General features: G+C 40.9%; 1 protein-coding gene across 2 annotated transcripts in view; it reads left to right on the forward strand.

Annotated features, from left to right (window-relative positions):
• The window catches only part of TLN2 (talin 2), a 572,423-nt gene that overhangs the window by 200,370 nt on the left and 355,772 nt on the right, over positions 1 to 16,281 (forward strand). For both annotated transcript variants that reach the window (XM_033920311.1, XM_033920312.1), the window contains 3 exons: positions 10,793 to 10,890; positions 12,305 to 12,434; positions 13,727 to 13,879. In XM_033920311.1, coding sequence (XP_033776202.1) covers positions 10,793 to 10,890; positions 12,305 to 12,434; positions 13,727 to 13,879 — 381 coding nt within the window. The remainder of the gene's footprint in view (positions 1 to 10,792; positions 10,891 to 12,304; positions 12,435 to 13,726; positions 13,880 to 16,281) is intronic.

Consider the following 16,281-nt stretch of genomic DNA (forward strand, 5'->3'; position numbering starts at 1 on the left):
AAATTATCTCTTCCTTCCAAAAAAGGGATTAAGGGAGTTAAGTTTTTCAGTCAATCTCTGATTTTTAAGCTATCTCAACTGTGAAATGACCTTCCACTTCTTTTAAGGAGCTCTGGTTCACTTCAACCTTTTCTCAAATCCTTAAAAACTACTTTATTTGCTACTTTGAAAATTAACTTCATCAAACTTAGTCTTATTCTTTTATGGTTTTTTTCTTCGATAACTTAACTATTGTAAACCGAGTCGAGCTTTCCTTGAATGATGATTTGGTATATAAAGTTAAGCATTAGATTAGATTAGATTATGACCCGATGAACAATCTTTTCAGTCACAGCTCCCACACTTTGGAACGCTATGTCCACCGATTTACGTGAAGAAATATCATTTGAACGCTTTAAAACAAAATTTAAAACATTTTTATTCAAAGACGACTTCGACCTTTAATCTAATCTAAGACACGAATCCCAGCCCAATCTTACTCTAAGATCCTAGTTTATAGAAGGGTCCCTTTCAACTGTGTTACCCTTTCCTGGCTTTCTATCCATGCGTTCTTCCTTACGTACCAGTATGTCTGTTTGTCAAATCGTTTGTCCCCTGATTTTATTTTTTATTTTTATATATGATATATATTTACCTATATACCGCTTAGAAGTCCAATAAATGGAATATCAAATTTTAATAAAACTTGAAACTGTTAAAATACGATAATTTGTGAAGTTAACTATCCTGCTTCTAGAAGGACAAAGCCACACACAGATGTGGCTAGAATAATTGGACTAAGTGTGTTAGAACAATTTCAGCCAATGTCTGTAGGAGGATGGTATGTCTTTTTTTTTTAAATCATGCTGCTTCCTGGGTGCACAGTGTCAGTACTAGTTATTGTCTTTTCTAAAAGTTCTTACAGAATAAGGTACTACTTTTTTCCACTCTGCTCAAACACATATTACGTGCTGGGATTCTTAATTTGTTAAATGAGTTGGCTGACAGTGAGGAAATTAAAATAGCAGCATATGTTGAAAAATATTTTAATGATAGAGAAGTCTTTCCTGGATCATTGCTATGGTTTTTAGACAGAGTCATTGATGAACCCACCATGTGAGAACCAGTTCAGGATTTCCACACAGTAAGAAATAGTGACATAAACAAGTGGTTTGAAACATCTCTCCTGGGATACTGGAGAAATTTGGTAGAGATATGCTTTTTTATTTTTTAAGGGGTGGGGGGTTTCTTGTAATCAGTAGAACTCGTAGGTCTCATTTGTAAAAATAATTTTTCTGCCCACAGCCAGGCATGGCTAGAGGATCTTGGTGGAAGGAGGAGATACCAAAGGTTACATGTAAGGTGAAGCTAATTGTGGCTAATATTTGGCTCTTATAAGGACCTAGTGATGTTTAACTTCTAACAGAGCAAAATAAAATGTTTTAATGTGAGATCTAAAAGAGAGACGTTACTCTTGCATCCTGCATGGAAGGTATGGATGTGTGAGATAGGTGCATAAAATCTAACCTAATCTAAATATTAGACTTACTAGTCGTTAAGCCCGTTACATTAACGGGTGCTAGAATTTATGTCTGTCTGTATTTTTCTTTCTGTCTCTTTCCTCCCTCCATTTCCCTGTGTAGCGCTGTCTCTGCTTTCTTCCTCAGTCTGCACTCTCAAGCTGTAACATTACTGCTTAGCTTTTTCTCCCTGCAAGCATCTCTGCTCTCTTTCTCATCCCCAGTCTCTTTGCTATTTTTCTCTTCTTGCAGGGGTCTCTGCTCTCCTTTCTCTATATGTTCCTGATTCCTGCAAACTTCTGTTTTCTCTGTATGCTCTTGATCCTGTGTTTCCCTGTAGGTGTCTTTTCCCTTTTTTTTAATTCCTTTTTCATGTATGGTTGATTTATTAAAAGTTTTTTTATTTTTCCTGTTTGTTGCATGCCTGTCTCCTTGGCCGCTGTATGTTTCTAATTTTTTGCTTTGTGTGTTTGTTTGTGTTTTTTTGCTGATTGTCTACTTGGTCGCTGTCAGTCTGTCTGTCTCATTGGCTGCTGTATGTCTGTATGCCTTTTTTTCAGTCTAACTCCTTGGCCACTGTATGTCTGGAAGGTTTTTTTTCCTGAATTTATCCTTGGGCATTGTAATTTTTATTTTTTTCTGTTTGTCTCCTTGGCTGTTTGTATTTTTTTGCTGTCTCTCTGTCTGTCTACTTGGACGCTGTATGTAAGTATGTCTGTCTCCTTGGCTGCTGTATGTCTGTTTGTCATTTTTTTTCCTGTGTCTCTCTCTCCTTGTCCTCTGTGTTTTGTTATTTTTTCAATCTGTCTCTTTAGCCCCCTGTCCTTCTGTGAGTGTCTGTGTGTCTCTCTCTCCTTGTCCTCTGTGTTTTGTTATTTTTTCAATCTGTGTCTTTAGCCCCCTGTCCTTCTGTGAGTGTCTGTGTGTCTCTCTCTCCTTGTCCTCTGTGTTTTGTTATTTTTTCAATCTGTGTCTTTAGCCCCCTGTCCTTCTGTGACTGTCTGTGTGTCTCTCTCTACTTGTGCACTGTTGTTTGTTTGTTTTATTCAATCTCTTGCTCCTGATCCCCTCTCACTGACCCTTGCGCGACTGCATGTAATTCCGGTTAGGTTTCCATGGCAACCCTGCTCGCGGGTCTGTGAGTGTAGGGCCGTTTTGTCTGGTCTGGCGGCGCCGGGTTGGGAAGAGTCCTGGCTCCTTTTTTGGTTTGGGCCCGTGCAGAGGGGCTCAACAGCGCACAACCACCTTTCCTTCCCTCCCTCCATCAGGTGCAGTGCAGCTACACCAATGTTAAAAGCAGCCGCGTCGAAATCGGAGCCCTGCCACTGCCGTAGCACTTTCCCCTCTGCCTTGGTCCCGCCCCTTCTCTGACATATGGGACCGCGGCAGAGGGAACTTGTTACGGTGGCGGCAGGGCTCCAATTTCAAAGCAGCTGCTTTTAACATAGGCGGAGCTGAACTGTACCTGATGGAGGAAGGGAAGGAACGGTGGGGCAAATTTGGTCAACGGCAGGAATTGTTTGGCGGACCAAGCACCGTGAAACCGTGAGGAAGGCCGCCGCAGCCTCGCAGCTAGGTAGGGGGACAACAATGGCGCTTATGCTCAAGCCCCCACCGCAGCTCCTCTCTCGATCCTGGTGCAGTTCGAGAGAGGATTCGTGGCGGCGGCTTGAGCATAAGCGCGATTGTTGTCCAAGTTGCCGAGTTTGGTGACGTAAACCCGCGCATGCGCACTAAAAAAAAACGGGACCGATCAGGGAACATGTTTTTTTTAGTGCGCATGCGCGTCCTACCATTTTATTATATTAGATATGCTGAATCATCTCCTAGATTTAAGAGCTTGATTCGGTTTACATAATTAGATTACAAAACAGGAATCTATTAACACTCGTTGGAACTATTGCCTAAAAAATGCTGGAACAAGTCAGTTTTCAAGGTTTTGCGGAAGATCTGAAAAGATGGACAAGATCTTATATAAGATGGTAATTTGCTCCATATCACTGTTAATAGATATGGAAAGGAATGGCAGATTTTGCTGGTGGACTTTATTCCTTTTAAGGATGGAAAAGAGAGCTTATACATGTAGCCTTATCTCGTTTATGGGTATAAGAGAGCTATAGAACCTGCAGGAGGGGGTCTGGAGTTGGACGGAAGGAATAGATGTGCTGGTGGTGGTGGGGGTGGAACTGAAGCAAAGGAAGAGTTGCTGGAGCTGATGGAAAGGGAGAGGGTGTGTGTGTGCGGTGGGTGGGGTTGTAGGTGGGTGCTGGGGGGAAGGGAAAGAGAGATGCACTAAGCAGATGAAGGAAGCAGGAATGAAATACTGAACATATAGCAGAGGGAAGGAAGAGAGAGAGAGACACACACACACAGGGAGATAATACAAAAAACAGGAGAAATAATGGGCATGGAGAAGAGAACAGGGATTCAAAGGGAGATGCTGCATGTGGATGGTAAATGGACATAGAGGGGCAGTACCAGACTTGGGAGGAGATATATGACATGGAGGGAAGGTGCTAGATATGGGTATGATAGTAACACAGAAAGGAGTGGGGGACATAGGTACACTGGGAGAGGGATTAGGGACATAGAGTAGTGATGATAAACATGGGGAGATGGATACTGGAAAGAGAAGTATAGGGAACAAAGAGAAAGATAGGTACACAGAGATTGAAGGTGAGAAAGAAGAAATGCCAAATGAGCAGGAAACCAAGGCAAATGAATGAAGAGAAGACAGAGGGAAACAGAAATCAGAGCCTGGGACCGACATAGTAGCATAGGAAATGATAGCAGATAAAGACTTGAACGGTCCATCCGGTCTGCCCAATAGTCACACTCATTATACAATATATTAATGGTTAAATTGTCTTTTCTTTAATATTTCTGGGCAACAAACCATAGTACTGTCTTTAGATTCCCACTGCTGGAGTTGCCATTGAAGACCATTCAAGCCTAGCCTAACAATCCTGTCACTGCCCTTCAATCAAAGCCCTCCCCAACTCATCCTTCAAAATAAAATGATCAGACAATGAAAGGTAGAAAAATAATTTTCTTTTCTCTTTTGTAATTAGAATGTCAGAATCGAAATGTTTATCTTGCTGGTGCTAGTGTTAGACATGCGCAAAAATTTGGAAGGAGACCCGAAAGCCCACTATCGGGGTATTTCATCTTCAGGTTCCAGCAGGTTTAGAGCTCTCTGGCCAGGGGGGCAGTTGTCCAAGTCGTATTCCCCTAACACCATCCCATCATATTTGATCTTTACATTTTGTACAGTATAAGAAGAAATCAATCTTTTATGTGTGTTGTACTACAAGGAACATAAAAATTGCCACACTGGGACAGTGACCAACCCAGGTCCCAAGTACCTAGCTAGATCCCAAGTAGCAAAACAGATTTTATGCTGCTTATCCTAGGAATAAGCAGTGGATTTCCCTAAGCCATCTCAATGGCGTATGGACTTCTTTGTAGGAAATTATCCAAACCATTTGTAAACCCTGCTAAGCTAATTGATTTCATCACATTCTCCGACAATGAATTCCAGAGTTTAATTACACATTGTATGAAGAAATATTTTCTTTAGTTTGTTTTAAATCTGCTACTTAGTAGCTCCAAAATACTAGTCCTAGTATTTTTGGAAAGAGTAAATAAGAGATTCACATCTATCCTTTCCATTCCACTCGGTATTTTATAGACCTCTATCATATCACCCTGAGCCATCTCTTCTCCAAGCTGAAGAGACCTAGCTGCTTTAGCCTTTCCTCATAGGGAAGTTGTCCCATCCTTTTATCATTTTGTCACCCTTCTCTGTACCTTTTCTAATTTCGCTATATCTTTTTTGAGATATGGCAACTAGAATTGCACACGGTATTCGCGGTGTGGCGATACCATAGAGCAGTACAAGGGCATTATAACATTTTCATCTTTGTTTTCAATTCCCTTCCTGAAAATTCCTAACATTCTATTTGGTTTCTTAGCCACCGCCGCCGCACATTGAGCTGAGGGCTTCAGTGTATCCTCAACGATGACACAGAGATCCTTTTTTTGCACAATAACTCCTAACGTGGTCCCCTGCGTCACATAGCTGTAGTTTGGGTTCCTCTTTCCCACATGCATCACTTTGCACTTGCTCACATTAAAACATCATCTGCTATTTTCACACCCACTCTCCCATTTTCACAAGGTCCTCTTGCAATTTAACAACTTTGCATCATCAGCAAATTTAATTATCTCACTAGTTATTCCCATCTCTAGATCATTGATAAATATGTTAAAAATCTGCAGTCCCAGCACAGACCCTTGAGGAAACCCCACTATTTACCCTTCTCTATTAAGAATATTGACCATTTAAGCCTACTCTGTTTTCTGACTTTCAACCAATTCTTAATTCATAATAGGACATTACCTCCTATACCATGACTTTCTAATTTCCTCAGAAGTCTTTCATAAGGTACTTTGTCAAATGCCTTTTGAAATCCAAATACACAATTTCAACCAGCTTACCTTTATCTACATGTTCATTCACCCCTTCAAAGAAATGCAGTAGATTGGTGAGGTGAGATTTCCCCTTCATTAAATCCATGTTGGCTTTCTCTCTAAAATGTAAATGTAACACTAACAAAATTGTAACTTCACTGTAAATGTACAGTCTCTTCATTTGTTAACCGCATAGAACTTCCATGGTAATGCGGTATACAAGAATAAAGTTATTATTATTATTATTATTATTATTATTAATCCAGGCTTATGTATATGTTCTATCCCTTAAACTGATTGAAGCATGTATTGTTAAGTAGGTTTGATCTCAATCAGTAAAATCACCCCACTATATCAAACAATACTGTTACTTATAAAGTAGTCTTCAAGTTCAGTAATATTCTGCCTCTATCACATGTCTTACATAGAGAAACAAATGTGATTTTTAGAGCCGTCAGAAGCGGAACTCCAAAGTACTAGCGTACTTAAATCTTATGGAGTTCTTTGCCGCTATGCTCTCTCATTGGCTCATATAGTAATTTTTATAATATTGTACACTTTGTTCATTTTTTTTTTTAAAGTATTTTATATTGAAACTTATCTGAATTGCTGTTCATTCATAAGTATTAGAAAGCACCACCACCAACATTCATGTTTCAATGCAAATCTCTTCAGGGTGCGATATTTTTTACAATGATAGAATTTCACATCATAAGGAGAGGTGCTCGTCTCCGGAATGCCGTCCTGCTTCCTTTTACCATATGTTCTGTCATTTTGTTCTTTATAATAGTGTCTACCATTTTGCTCAGCACCGACATCAGACTCACCAGTTTATAATTTCCCAGATCACCTCTTGAACCCTTTTTAAAAATCGGTGTCACGTTGGCCACCCTCCAGTCTTCCAGTACTATGCTGGAATTTGAAGAAAAATGATATATTGCTAACAATAGCTCTACAAGTTCATTTTTCAATTCTGTCAGAACTCTAGGATATATACCATCTGGTCCAGATGATTTACTACTGTTCAAGTTGTCAAATTAACCCATTACATCTTCCAGTGTTAACAGAGATTTGTATGAGTTTCTCTGATTTCATCAGAATTGAAAACCATTTTTGGCACTGGTAATTCTCCCACATCTTCCTCTGTGAAGACCAAAGCAAAGAATTCATTTAATCTCTCCACTATGACTGCTTGAATATTGGTTTAATTGATGTTTGTTATTTTTGGTCAGCTATTATGTATTTGACTTTTGTGTTCTGTGTGTGTGATTGAGATATTCTGTTAGGAATGAATTTTCTTTGTAGCATTCTGTAGTATTTTGGCTTGTTTAGTTTTCCTGATAATGGAGGGTATATTTCTGAGGGGAGATGGGTTTTGTTGATCCTTATTCTGTATTTGTGATTTATAAAATAAGAACATAAGAAGTTGCCTCCACTGGGTCAGACCAGAGGTCCATCCTGCCCAGCGGTCAGCTCCCGCGGCGGCCCATCAGGTCCGCGACCTGTGAAGTGGTTTCTGACCACTTCTATAACCTACCTCAAGTTCTATCTGTACCCCTCTATCCCCTTATCCTCCAGGAACCTATCCAAACCTTCCTTGAACCCCTGTACAGAGTTCTGGCTTATCACCTCCTCCGGAAGCTTGTTCCATGTGTCCACCACCCTCTGGGTAAAAAAGAACTTCCTAGCATTTGTTCTAAACCTGTCCCCTTTCAATTTCTCCGAGTGACCCCTAGTGCTTGTGGCTCCCCACAGTTTGAAGAATCTGTTCTTATTCACTTTCTCTATGCCCTTTAGGATTTTGAAGGTTTCTATCATATCCCCTCTAAGTCTCCTCTTCTCCAGAGAGAACAGCCCCAGCGTTTTTAACCTGTCAGCGTATGAGAAATTTTCCATACCTTTTATCAGTTTAGTCGCCCTCCTCTGCACTCCCTCGAGTACCGCCATGTCCTTCTTGAGGTACGGCGACCAGTATTGAACACAGTACTCCAGGTGCGGGCGCACCATTGCGCGATACAGCGGCATGATGACTTCCTTCGTCCTGGTTGTGATACCCTTTTTGATGATGCCCAGCATTCTGTTTGCTTTCTTTGAGGCTGTCGCACACTGCGCCGATGGTTTCAGTGATGTGTCAACCATCACCCCCAGATCCCTTTCAAGGTTACTCACCCCTAGCCGTGTTCCCCCCATTTTGTAGCTGAACATCGGGTTCTTTTTCCCTACATGCATGACTTTGCATTTCTCTACGTTAAAACTCATTTGCCACTTATTTGCCCAGTCTTCCAGTCTTGTTAGGTCCTTTTGCAGGTTTTCACAGTCTTCCGTGTTCCTAACCCTGCTGCAGAGTTTGGTGTCATCAGCAAATTTGATAACCTCACATTTTGTCCCCGTCTCCAGATCGTCAATAAATATATTGAACAATAGAGGTCCCAGCACCGACCCCTGTGGAACTCCGCTCGTGACCCATTGCCAGTCTGAGTATTGGCCCTTTACTCCAACCCTCTGTTTCCTGCCTGCCAACCAGTGTTTGATCCATCGGTAGATATCCCCTTGCACCCCGTGGTTCCACAGCTTTTTTAGTAGCCGTTCGTGAGGTACCTTGTCGAAGGCTTTTTGGAAGTCAAGGTAAATGATGTCTATGGATTCCCCCTTATCCATCTGGCTGTTTATTCCCTCGAAGAAGTACAGCAAGTTCGTGAGGCACGACCTTCCTTTGCAGAAGCCATGCTGGCTCGCCTTCAGTTGTCCATTTTTTTCTATGTGTTCGCAGATTGTGTCCTTTACCATTGCTTCCATCATCTTTCCCGGAACCGAGGTCAAGCTCACAGGCCTGTAGTTTCCCGGGTCACCCCTTGATCCCTTCTTAAAGATGGGCGTGACATTTGCTATTTTCCAGTCCTCTGGGATCTCCCCAGTTTTTAGGGAGAGGTTACATATTTGGCGAAGTGTCTCTGCTATTTCGTTTCTCAGTTCTTTTAGTACCCTTGGGTGGATGCCGTCCGGGCCTGGTGATTTGTCGCTCTTCAGTCTATCTATCTGTCTGAGGACATCCTCTTTGCTTACCTCTAGTTGTACCAGCCTTTCGTCGTGTTCCCCGTTTATAATCACCTCGGGTTCTGGGATATTGGATGTGTCTTCTCTGGTGAAGACTGACGAGAAGAATTTGTTTAACCTGTCAGCTATCTCTATTTCGTCCTTTATCGCTCCTTTCCTGTCTCCGTCGTCCAGTGGTCCCACTTCCTCTCTGGCTGGTTGTTTCCCTTTCACATACCTGAAGAAGGGTTTGAAGTTTCTTGCTTCTCCTGCCAGTCTTTCCTCATATTCTCTCTTTGCTTTCCTGACCTCTCGATGGCATTCTTTCTGGTGTCTTTTGTGCTCTTCCTGGTTCTCTTTTGTTGGTTCCTTTTTCCATTTCTTGAAGGATGATTTCATGTCGTTTATCGCCTTATTAACTGCAGTTGTTATCCATGCTGGGTTTCTAGTTCAGTTTTTTTTGCACCCTTTCCTGAACCTTGGGACGCACAGGTCTTGTGCCTCGAGCACTGTGCCTTTAAGCAGTGTCCAGGCTTCCTTTACGGTCTTCATCTTCCCTGAGCTGTTGCTGAGCTTTTTTCCTACCAGAAGTGAAGAGCCATAGTGGAGTCCCGTAAAATGGCAGTAGTATAAAGTATTGTTTCTTTTATACTTTAATAAAATGATTTAAATATAAAATCATAACTGAGACTTATGCAGATGGGATCAGACTGAGTTTGCAGGGATGGGATGGGAACAGGGACAAACTTTGTCTCCGTGTCATTCCTACTGCTCACCACCTCCACACACCTGACTACTGCTGCTGCCAGACTGCCCCCAGGTCCAGGATCCTCTTCAGCACGGCTTTGCTCACTGCTGCCAGACTGTGCTGTTCCAACCAAATTGATAAAGGGAAAGACTAAAGAGGTTAGGGCTCTTCAGCTTGGAAAAGAAACAACTGAGGGGAAATATGATTGAAGTCTACAAAATCCTACAAATATTTCTCTGTATATAGTGTGCTTTGTGAAGTTTTAGTTATGTGGTTACCATTATGTATTGTTAATAAGATTATATTGTGTGTATATGAAGAATGAATGGAAGAAATGTCATTACAATTAGTAATATTATGGGGCGGGGTCTGGGGAAGAACTTGGCAAGGTCCAGGGTGGAGCTTTAGGGCCTCCCTCCCCCCCAACTTAAAACCGTTCCGCTGCCTATGGATATTAATTCTGTTTGATACCAGTGCCATTGCTAATGTAACATTGAAAATACCTGCTGAAAAAGATATGGTTTTAGCTTTTTGTTGCACGTCCTCAGAGTGATAGTTCTTAATCAACAAGTAAAGCAAACACCTGAGCGTAAGTCTCAAAGAAACACATATGATGGAAGGATATTTCTGGATTAACTTAAAATAGCAAAAAATATTTTGATGAACATAATCCCATGGCAGATATAACATGAGGATGCTATTGGAACGCTTCAAGATTTGAAATCTCTTTAGATGCTCCAAGGTGTGCAAAGGCATCAACCCCATCTTCTACGAAACCGTGCTAGAAGTTTTTAGTGCAGATTGCTGCGCTGAATAGCCCACGCTGCTCCCGACGCTCATAGAAACTCAATGAGCGTCAGGAGCAGCACGAGCCATTCAGCACGACTCTCTGCGCTAAAAACTGCTAGCGCGGTTTCGTAGAAGAGGGGGAAAATTTGACTTTTTTACTAGGTTATTGTGGGATATAATTTTCTAAGCCACCTTCTGTGTAGGTTTTAAATACTAATGCAGAACTTTTTTTATCCTCTTTTATTCCCAGCATTTGATTATGGTTTATTTCTGTCGGATGACGATCCCAGGAAAGGAATTTGGTTGGAAGCTGGAAGGACACTGGATTATTACATGCTTCGAAATGGGGTATGACTTTTTTTTTTATTTTTCATTTCCTGGTTTTCTCAGGTCCCCACACCACCTCCCAAGACAACTTGATAGCAAACATTCTCCTGTAATTTTCCAATAATAATTGTTTAATTATGAAGGTCTTTCTAATGTGTGTAGTCTTTCATGATCTGCAGTATATATTTTATTTTTTTCTGTGTCAGTGTATCGCAGTGTGTAACTTAGAGCAGTTTAATCAAATACAAGAAGAATGAATCTATTTATGTATATGCTTCTCTTGGGTTTTTGTTTTTTGGGGGGAAGGGTTTCCCTCACCATTAACACATACATTGTGCATGATTTCTTGTAATACATAACCTGTTCTCTGATCTAGAAAAGTTAGTCAGTTTTACGAATATTTACTAAACCATTCATGGATAACAGATATCATTCAAATCCGTTTAAGAAAACAGAAACTTATTATGGAACTACCACTACTATCCATTCAGTCTTGTCCGACCCTTGGGTACTCTGTTGGCCAGTCCTCGCCATGCTTCCTTGTTTTCCTAGGCTTTTCAATTGCTTGATGCTCATTCCCATGTCATTCTTAATGGTATCCAGCCAAAGAGCCTTTGGACTCCCTTGCTTCCTTTTACCACTAACCATTCCAAATAGCACCTCCTTTTCTAGTGAATTCACCTTCATCATTGTTTGGTTTGATTAAAAAATGTGATGTGTAGAGAATCCTTAGGGATTAATTTTTCTGTGTTGTAATGAGAAGATTCTAGAGTGGAAGAGGCTAGAAGCTGACCAAATTTTGGTTTCAGATTCAGCACAAAATATGCCTAAAATTTGGGTTTAGGTTTCTGCCAGAAATTCCTGTTCATTTTTGATAAATCCTGAAACTATGGCCCCACCCCCCTTCCACCATAGCAAGACAGCCTCCCCCCACCTCCCCTGACAGAAAGCACATCATTGTCCTCCCCCCTTGGCAGATCCTGGTAGTGTAGTGGTGTCTTCAGGTCACGGCTGCCATTTTTTTCAGCACAACAGATGGGACAGGAGCAATTTGAGATGTTTCTGCCCCCAAAACACCACTACAGCATATTCCTTTGGGAAATTAGTTAGAGATGTATTGAGTTGGTTCAAAATAGTTAAAGGCCAAGAAGTTGTTTGGGCTTTGTACATCCTCAAACCTATGGTTTAATAAGCTTCTGCAGAAAGTAGATATTCTACCTCCTTTGAGAGGGGGAAGAAACAATGATTTTGTCTTATTCATATATGCATTTTATCAAATTTGAAAGATTTTTTTCATTAGAGATTTCTGGGGGCTTTTTTTCAATGTTTCTTTTCTATTTTGGCTTGGTTTTGCAGCTCTTTCAGATAACAGTGCTAAATATTTTCTTCAGCAACATACTTGTGTTTATATATTGTTATATGATTTTCACCTTAGGATATTTTGGAATATAAAAAGAAACAGAGACCTCAGAAAATAAGGATGCTGGATGGTGCAGCGAAAACTATCATGGTGGATGATTCCAAAACTGTGGGTGAATTACTGGTTACTATTTGCAGCAGAATAGGTGAGTGTTTCACAAGTGAATCCCTGATAAATTCTGGATTTTAATGGTGATGGTCTGAGTGCACTGTGCAGTTCCGTTGTCCTTTCAGCAGTTTCAAATTCCTGTTATGTGCTTTCCATGTCCCAGCAGTTTGAATTCCAGCATTCTCTTAAGAATTAGTTTTAAAGCTTAGCGGGCAGGTATATTGGTGGACGATGCCATTGCATTTAGTATGCTGGCCTTAAGCAGGCACAGTTTGCAGGAGATAGCTGTGGTGTTCAGAGGTTGGAGGTTACTGACATCAAGCTGGCCATCATCCACAGAAAACACCTCATGTGTCAGACAATGTCATGGACGCTCAACAGGGAACATTTTCATTTTTGTATTTTTGAAAAGTACATTTATATTAAGTAGGCCTTTTTGTGTTCTGTAGAATTTAGAGTGGGCCTGAAAGTAAACTGGGTGGGCCCAAAATTTCTTCCATGCTGCTTATTCCATGGTGCTCCCCCCCCCCACCACCATACACCCCATCCGCTCCTAGCCTCCACCCATGCTCAATTTTATGCATGTGCGGAAACTGAGCATGCGCTGATGGGGTGGGATGTAACTGTAACAGCAGCAGCACAAGGACACGACTGCTGGCAGCCCAAGTTGCAAGAGTTCATTCAGTGAGAAGGAAGCCTTCAGCTTGGCAGGGTTTGTGGATCCCTGTCGGCCACACTAAGGAAGCACTAATTTTGGGTGAGCCTGGGCCCAAAATGACTAAGCCCTGTTTCACCCGTTGCTACACCACTGAACTACATTAAAGCGAAGATGGGGGAGACCATTATATACTTGCCTTGCTTTTATTCCCTTAAATGCTGCTATCAAAATAGTTGTGTACTTGGAAATCCTTTACGCAGCCTCTTTTTCCACCTCAGCCCCTAGCGCCCCTTTTCTCTCTTCTCCCCCCTCCCTGCGTAAAGTATCAAAATCTGGGCATGCTGATATGCCTGGAAGAAACACCTACATACATTTTGACAAATCCTTGTTAAAGCCATTCGTTTAAAAACTTGGCATGTCAAAAAGTCCTGAAGTTTATACCCTATCTAAAATGTAGAACTTGGCTTAACATACTTAGAGGCAACTGTATAAAGGTTTATGAAGTGCTCCATTTGTAAAATATGCCCTTGACCCTGACGGATGAAAGAAAATGTTTAAGCTTGTGCTCATGTGTGTGTGTAATATCAGTCTGCAAAATTTTAGCACTCCCAATATGGATAAGGGAAGTGACTTTGCTGTTCATGTGTTTGCTACTCTGATTTTAATTTCAGGAATCACAAATTATGAAGAATACTCTTTAATCCAAGAAACTGTTGAAGAGAAAAAAGAGGAAGGGACAGGGACACTCAAGAAAGACAGAACACTTCTACGAGATGAAAAGAAAATGGAAAAATTAAAAGCCAAGCTTCACACTGATGATGATTGTGAGTACTTACATTACATTACTGATTTCTATTCCGCCTCAACCTTGCAGTTCTGGGCGGATTACAAAAGAGACATCTGGACATTTCCAGGATGATTACAAAGAGACTTCTGGACTTTTCCAGAAGAGTTACAAGAAGAAGAACATTTCCAGAGGAGTTACAAGAAGAATGGTGTAGGAATATGGCAAGGAGGATTGGGCTATTCCAGTGGATATACAATTCGGGATGCTGTACAGATAGGATATAGTGCAGTTTCAGTATATATGCAGTTAGGGAAGCAGTTGACAAGCTTGGGCTTTGAGGGGAAGGGTAACTGGTGAAGAAATAATAATAATAATTTTATTTTTGTATACCGCCATACCCAGGGAGTTCTAGGCGGTTCACAACAAATAGATGAATTACATACAGTGCGATTGAAAAAAGAAGAACATAACAAGGCAATCGAAGGGTCAAACTAGTTTACATTGACAATTTAGGTGAAGGAAGGGCTAATACAGAGCACATACGGTATGTATTGTAAGAGAATATAATTGAATTTATAAGAAGGGGGAACAAAGCATATTATATGAGGGGGGGAGGGGAGTCACACTGAAATCCTCAGAAAAAATAGGCTATAACGTGAGTCCTGCACAACATCCAAAGATTAAAATGGAAAGTTATTAGGATTTCAAATGCCTAGACTTGGTCAGTTGGCACATAACTGTGAGCACTTGAGATCCTAATAACCTTCCATTTTAATCTTTGGATGTTGTGCAGGACTCACTTTATAGCCTATTTTTTCTGAGGATTTCAGAGTACTTCTGAAAGGCCAAAGAAGTACTTTTAAATAGTTTTCATCTCTGTGCTCATGTGTGCTGGTGTCTTTTTTTTTTTTCTCTCTCTAACCTACCTTTCTTTCCTTCCTTCCTTATGAAATTTAAGGGGCCCTTTTACTAAGGATGGCTAAGAAATGTGCTTAACATAGTAACATAGTAGATGACGGCAGATAAAGACCCAAATGGTCCATCCAGTCTGCCCAACCTCATTCAATTTAAATTTTTTAATTTTTTCTTCTTAGCTATTTCTGGGCAAGAATCCAAAGCTTTACCCAACTGCCGAAATCTCTGTTAAGACTTACTCCAGCCCATCTAAACCCTCCCAGCCATTGAAGCCCTCCCCAGCCCATCCTCCACCAAACGGCCATATACAGACACAGACCGTGCAAGTCTGCCCAGTACTGGCTTAGTTCAATATTTAATCTTATTTTCTGATTATAGACCCTTTGTGTTCATCCCATGCTTCTTTGAACTCAGTCACAGTTTTACTCTCCATCACTTCTCTCGGGAGCGCATTCCAGGCATCCACCACCCTCTCCGTAAAGTAGAATTTCCTAACATTGCTCTTGAATCTACAACCCCTCAACCTCAAATTATGTCCTCTGGTTTTACCATTTTCCTTTCTCTGAAAAAGATTTTGTTCTACGTAAATACCCTTCAAGTATTTGAACGTCTGAATCATATCTAACACAGGATTTTCCACATTTCTAACATGTCCCTAAGATGGGGCTTTTTTTTTTCCAGGTCCTGTGCTAATTTGTCCTTTAGCACGCAAGAGGGAAGGAGGGAGGCCTAATGGTTAGATCTGCTGCCTCAACATTTTGAGGTTGTGGGTTCAATCCCAATGTTTGTTTATTTAAGATTTGATATACTGCTCCTTTATTTTAATGACCTAAGCGATTTATAATGTATCAAACTAAAACGAAATTAGGTACCTATCTGTCCCGAAGGTTCACAATCTAGCTAAAGCGCCTGATTAAAATAAAAATATGTAATACATTTCTAAGATCAAAAATCAAAGAAATAGAAATAATGAAAGAAGATAAAAAATTAAAAATAAAATAAAACAACTTTAAGAGATAGAAAAGCCACTCATTGTGACCCTGGGCAAGTCAATTTAACCCTCCTTTGTCCCAGATACCATAGGTCATTGTAGATATCCTGAAAACCTGACCTGGCTCCGGCTCTCGAGGACCGGAATTGCCTACCCCTGCTATAGGTAGATTGTGAGCCCACTCTGACAGATAGAGAAAAACTTTCAGCGTATCTGATCAATGTAAATCACGTAGGATATAAATGTTATATAAATAACAAAACAAATAAAATACACAGTATAATCCCGTTATACCGGACTCGCTTATAACAGAACCTCGCCTATAGCGGATGAGGTCCGCTGGTCCGGCCGAGCGCCATTATAAACATGCAGAAAATCATCGCATATAGCGGACTCACATATAACGGATTTTCAGATATACCAGACAACTATTTTGGTCCCCAGAACCGCTTTTAGCTGTAGTTTTATTCGGCTATAATGGGCATGCAGGCTCCGCCTACAAGGCACGTGGCATGCTGGTGATATAGTATAAA

The sequence above is a fragment of the Geotrypetes seraphini genome, chromosome 14, assembly GCF_902459505.1.
Source record: "Geotrypetes seraphini chromosome 14, aGeoSer1.1, whole genome shotgun sequence".
NCBI lineage: Eukaryota > Metazoa > Chordata > Amphibia > Gymnophiona > Dermophiidae > Geotrypetes > Geotrypetes seraphini.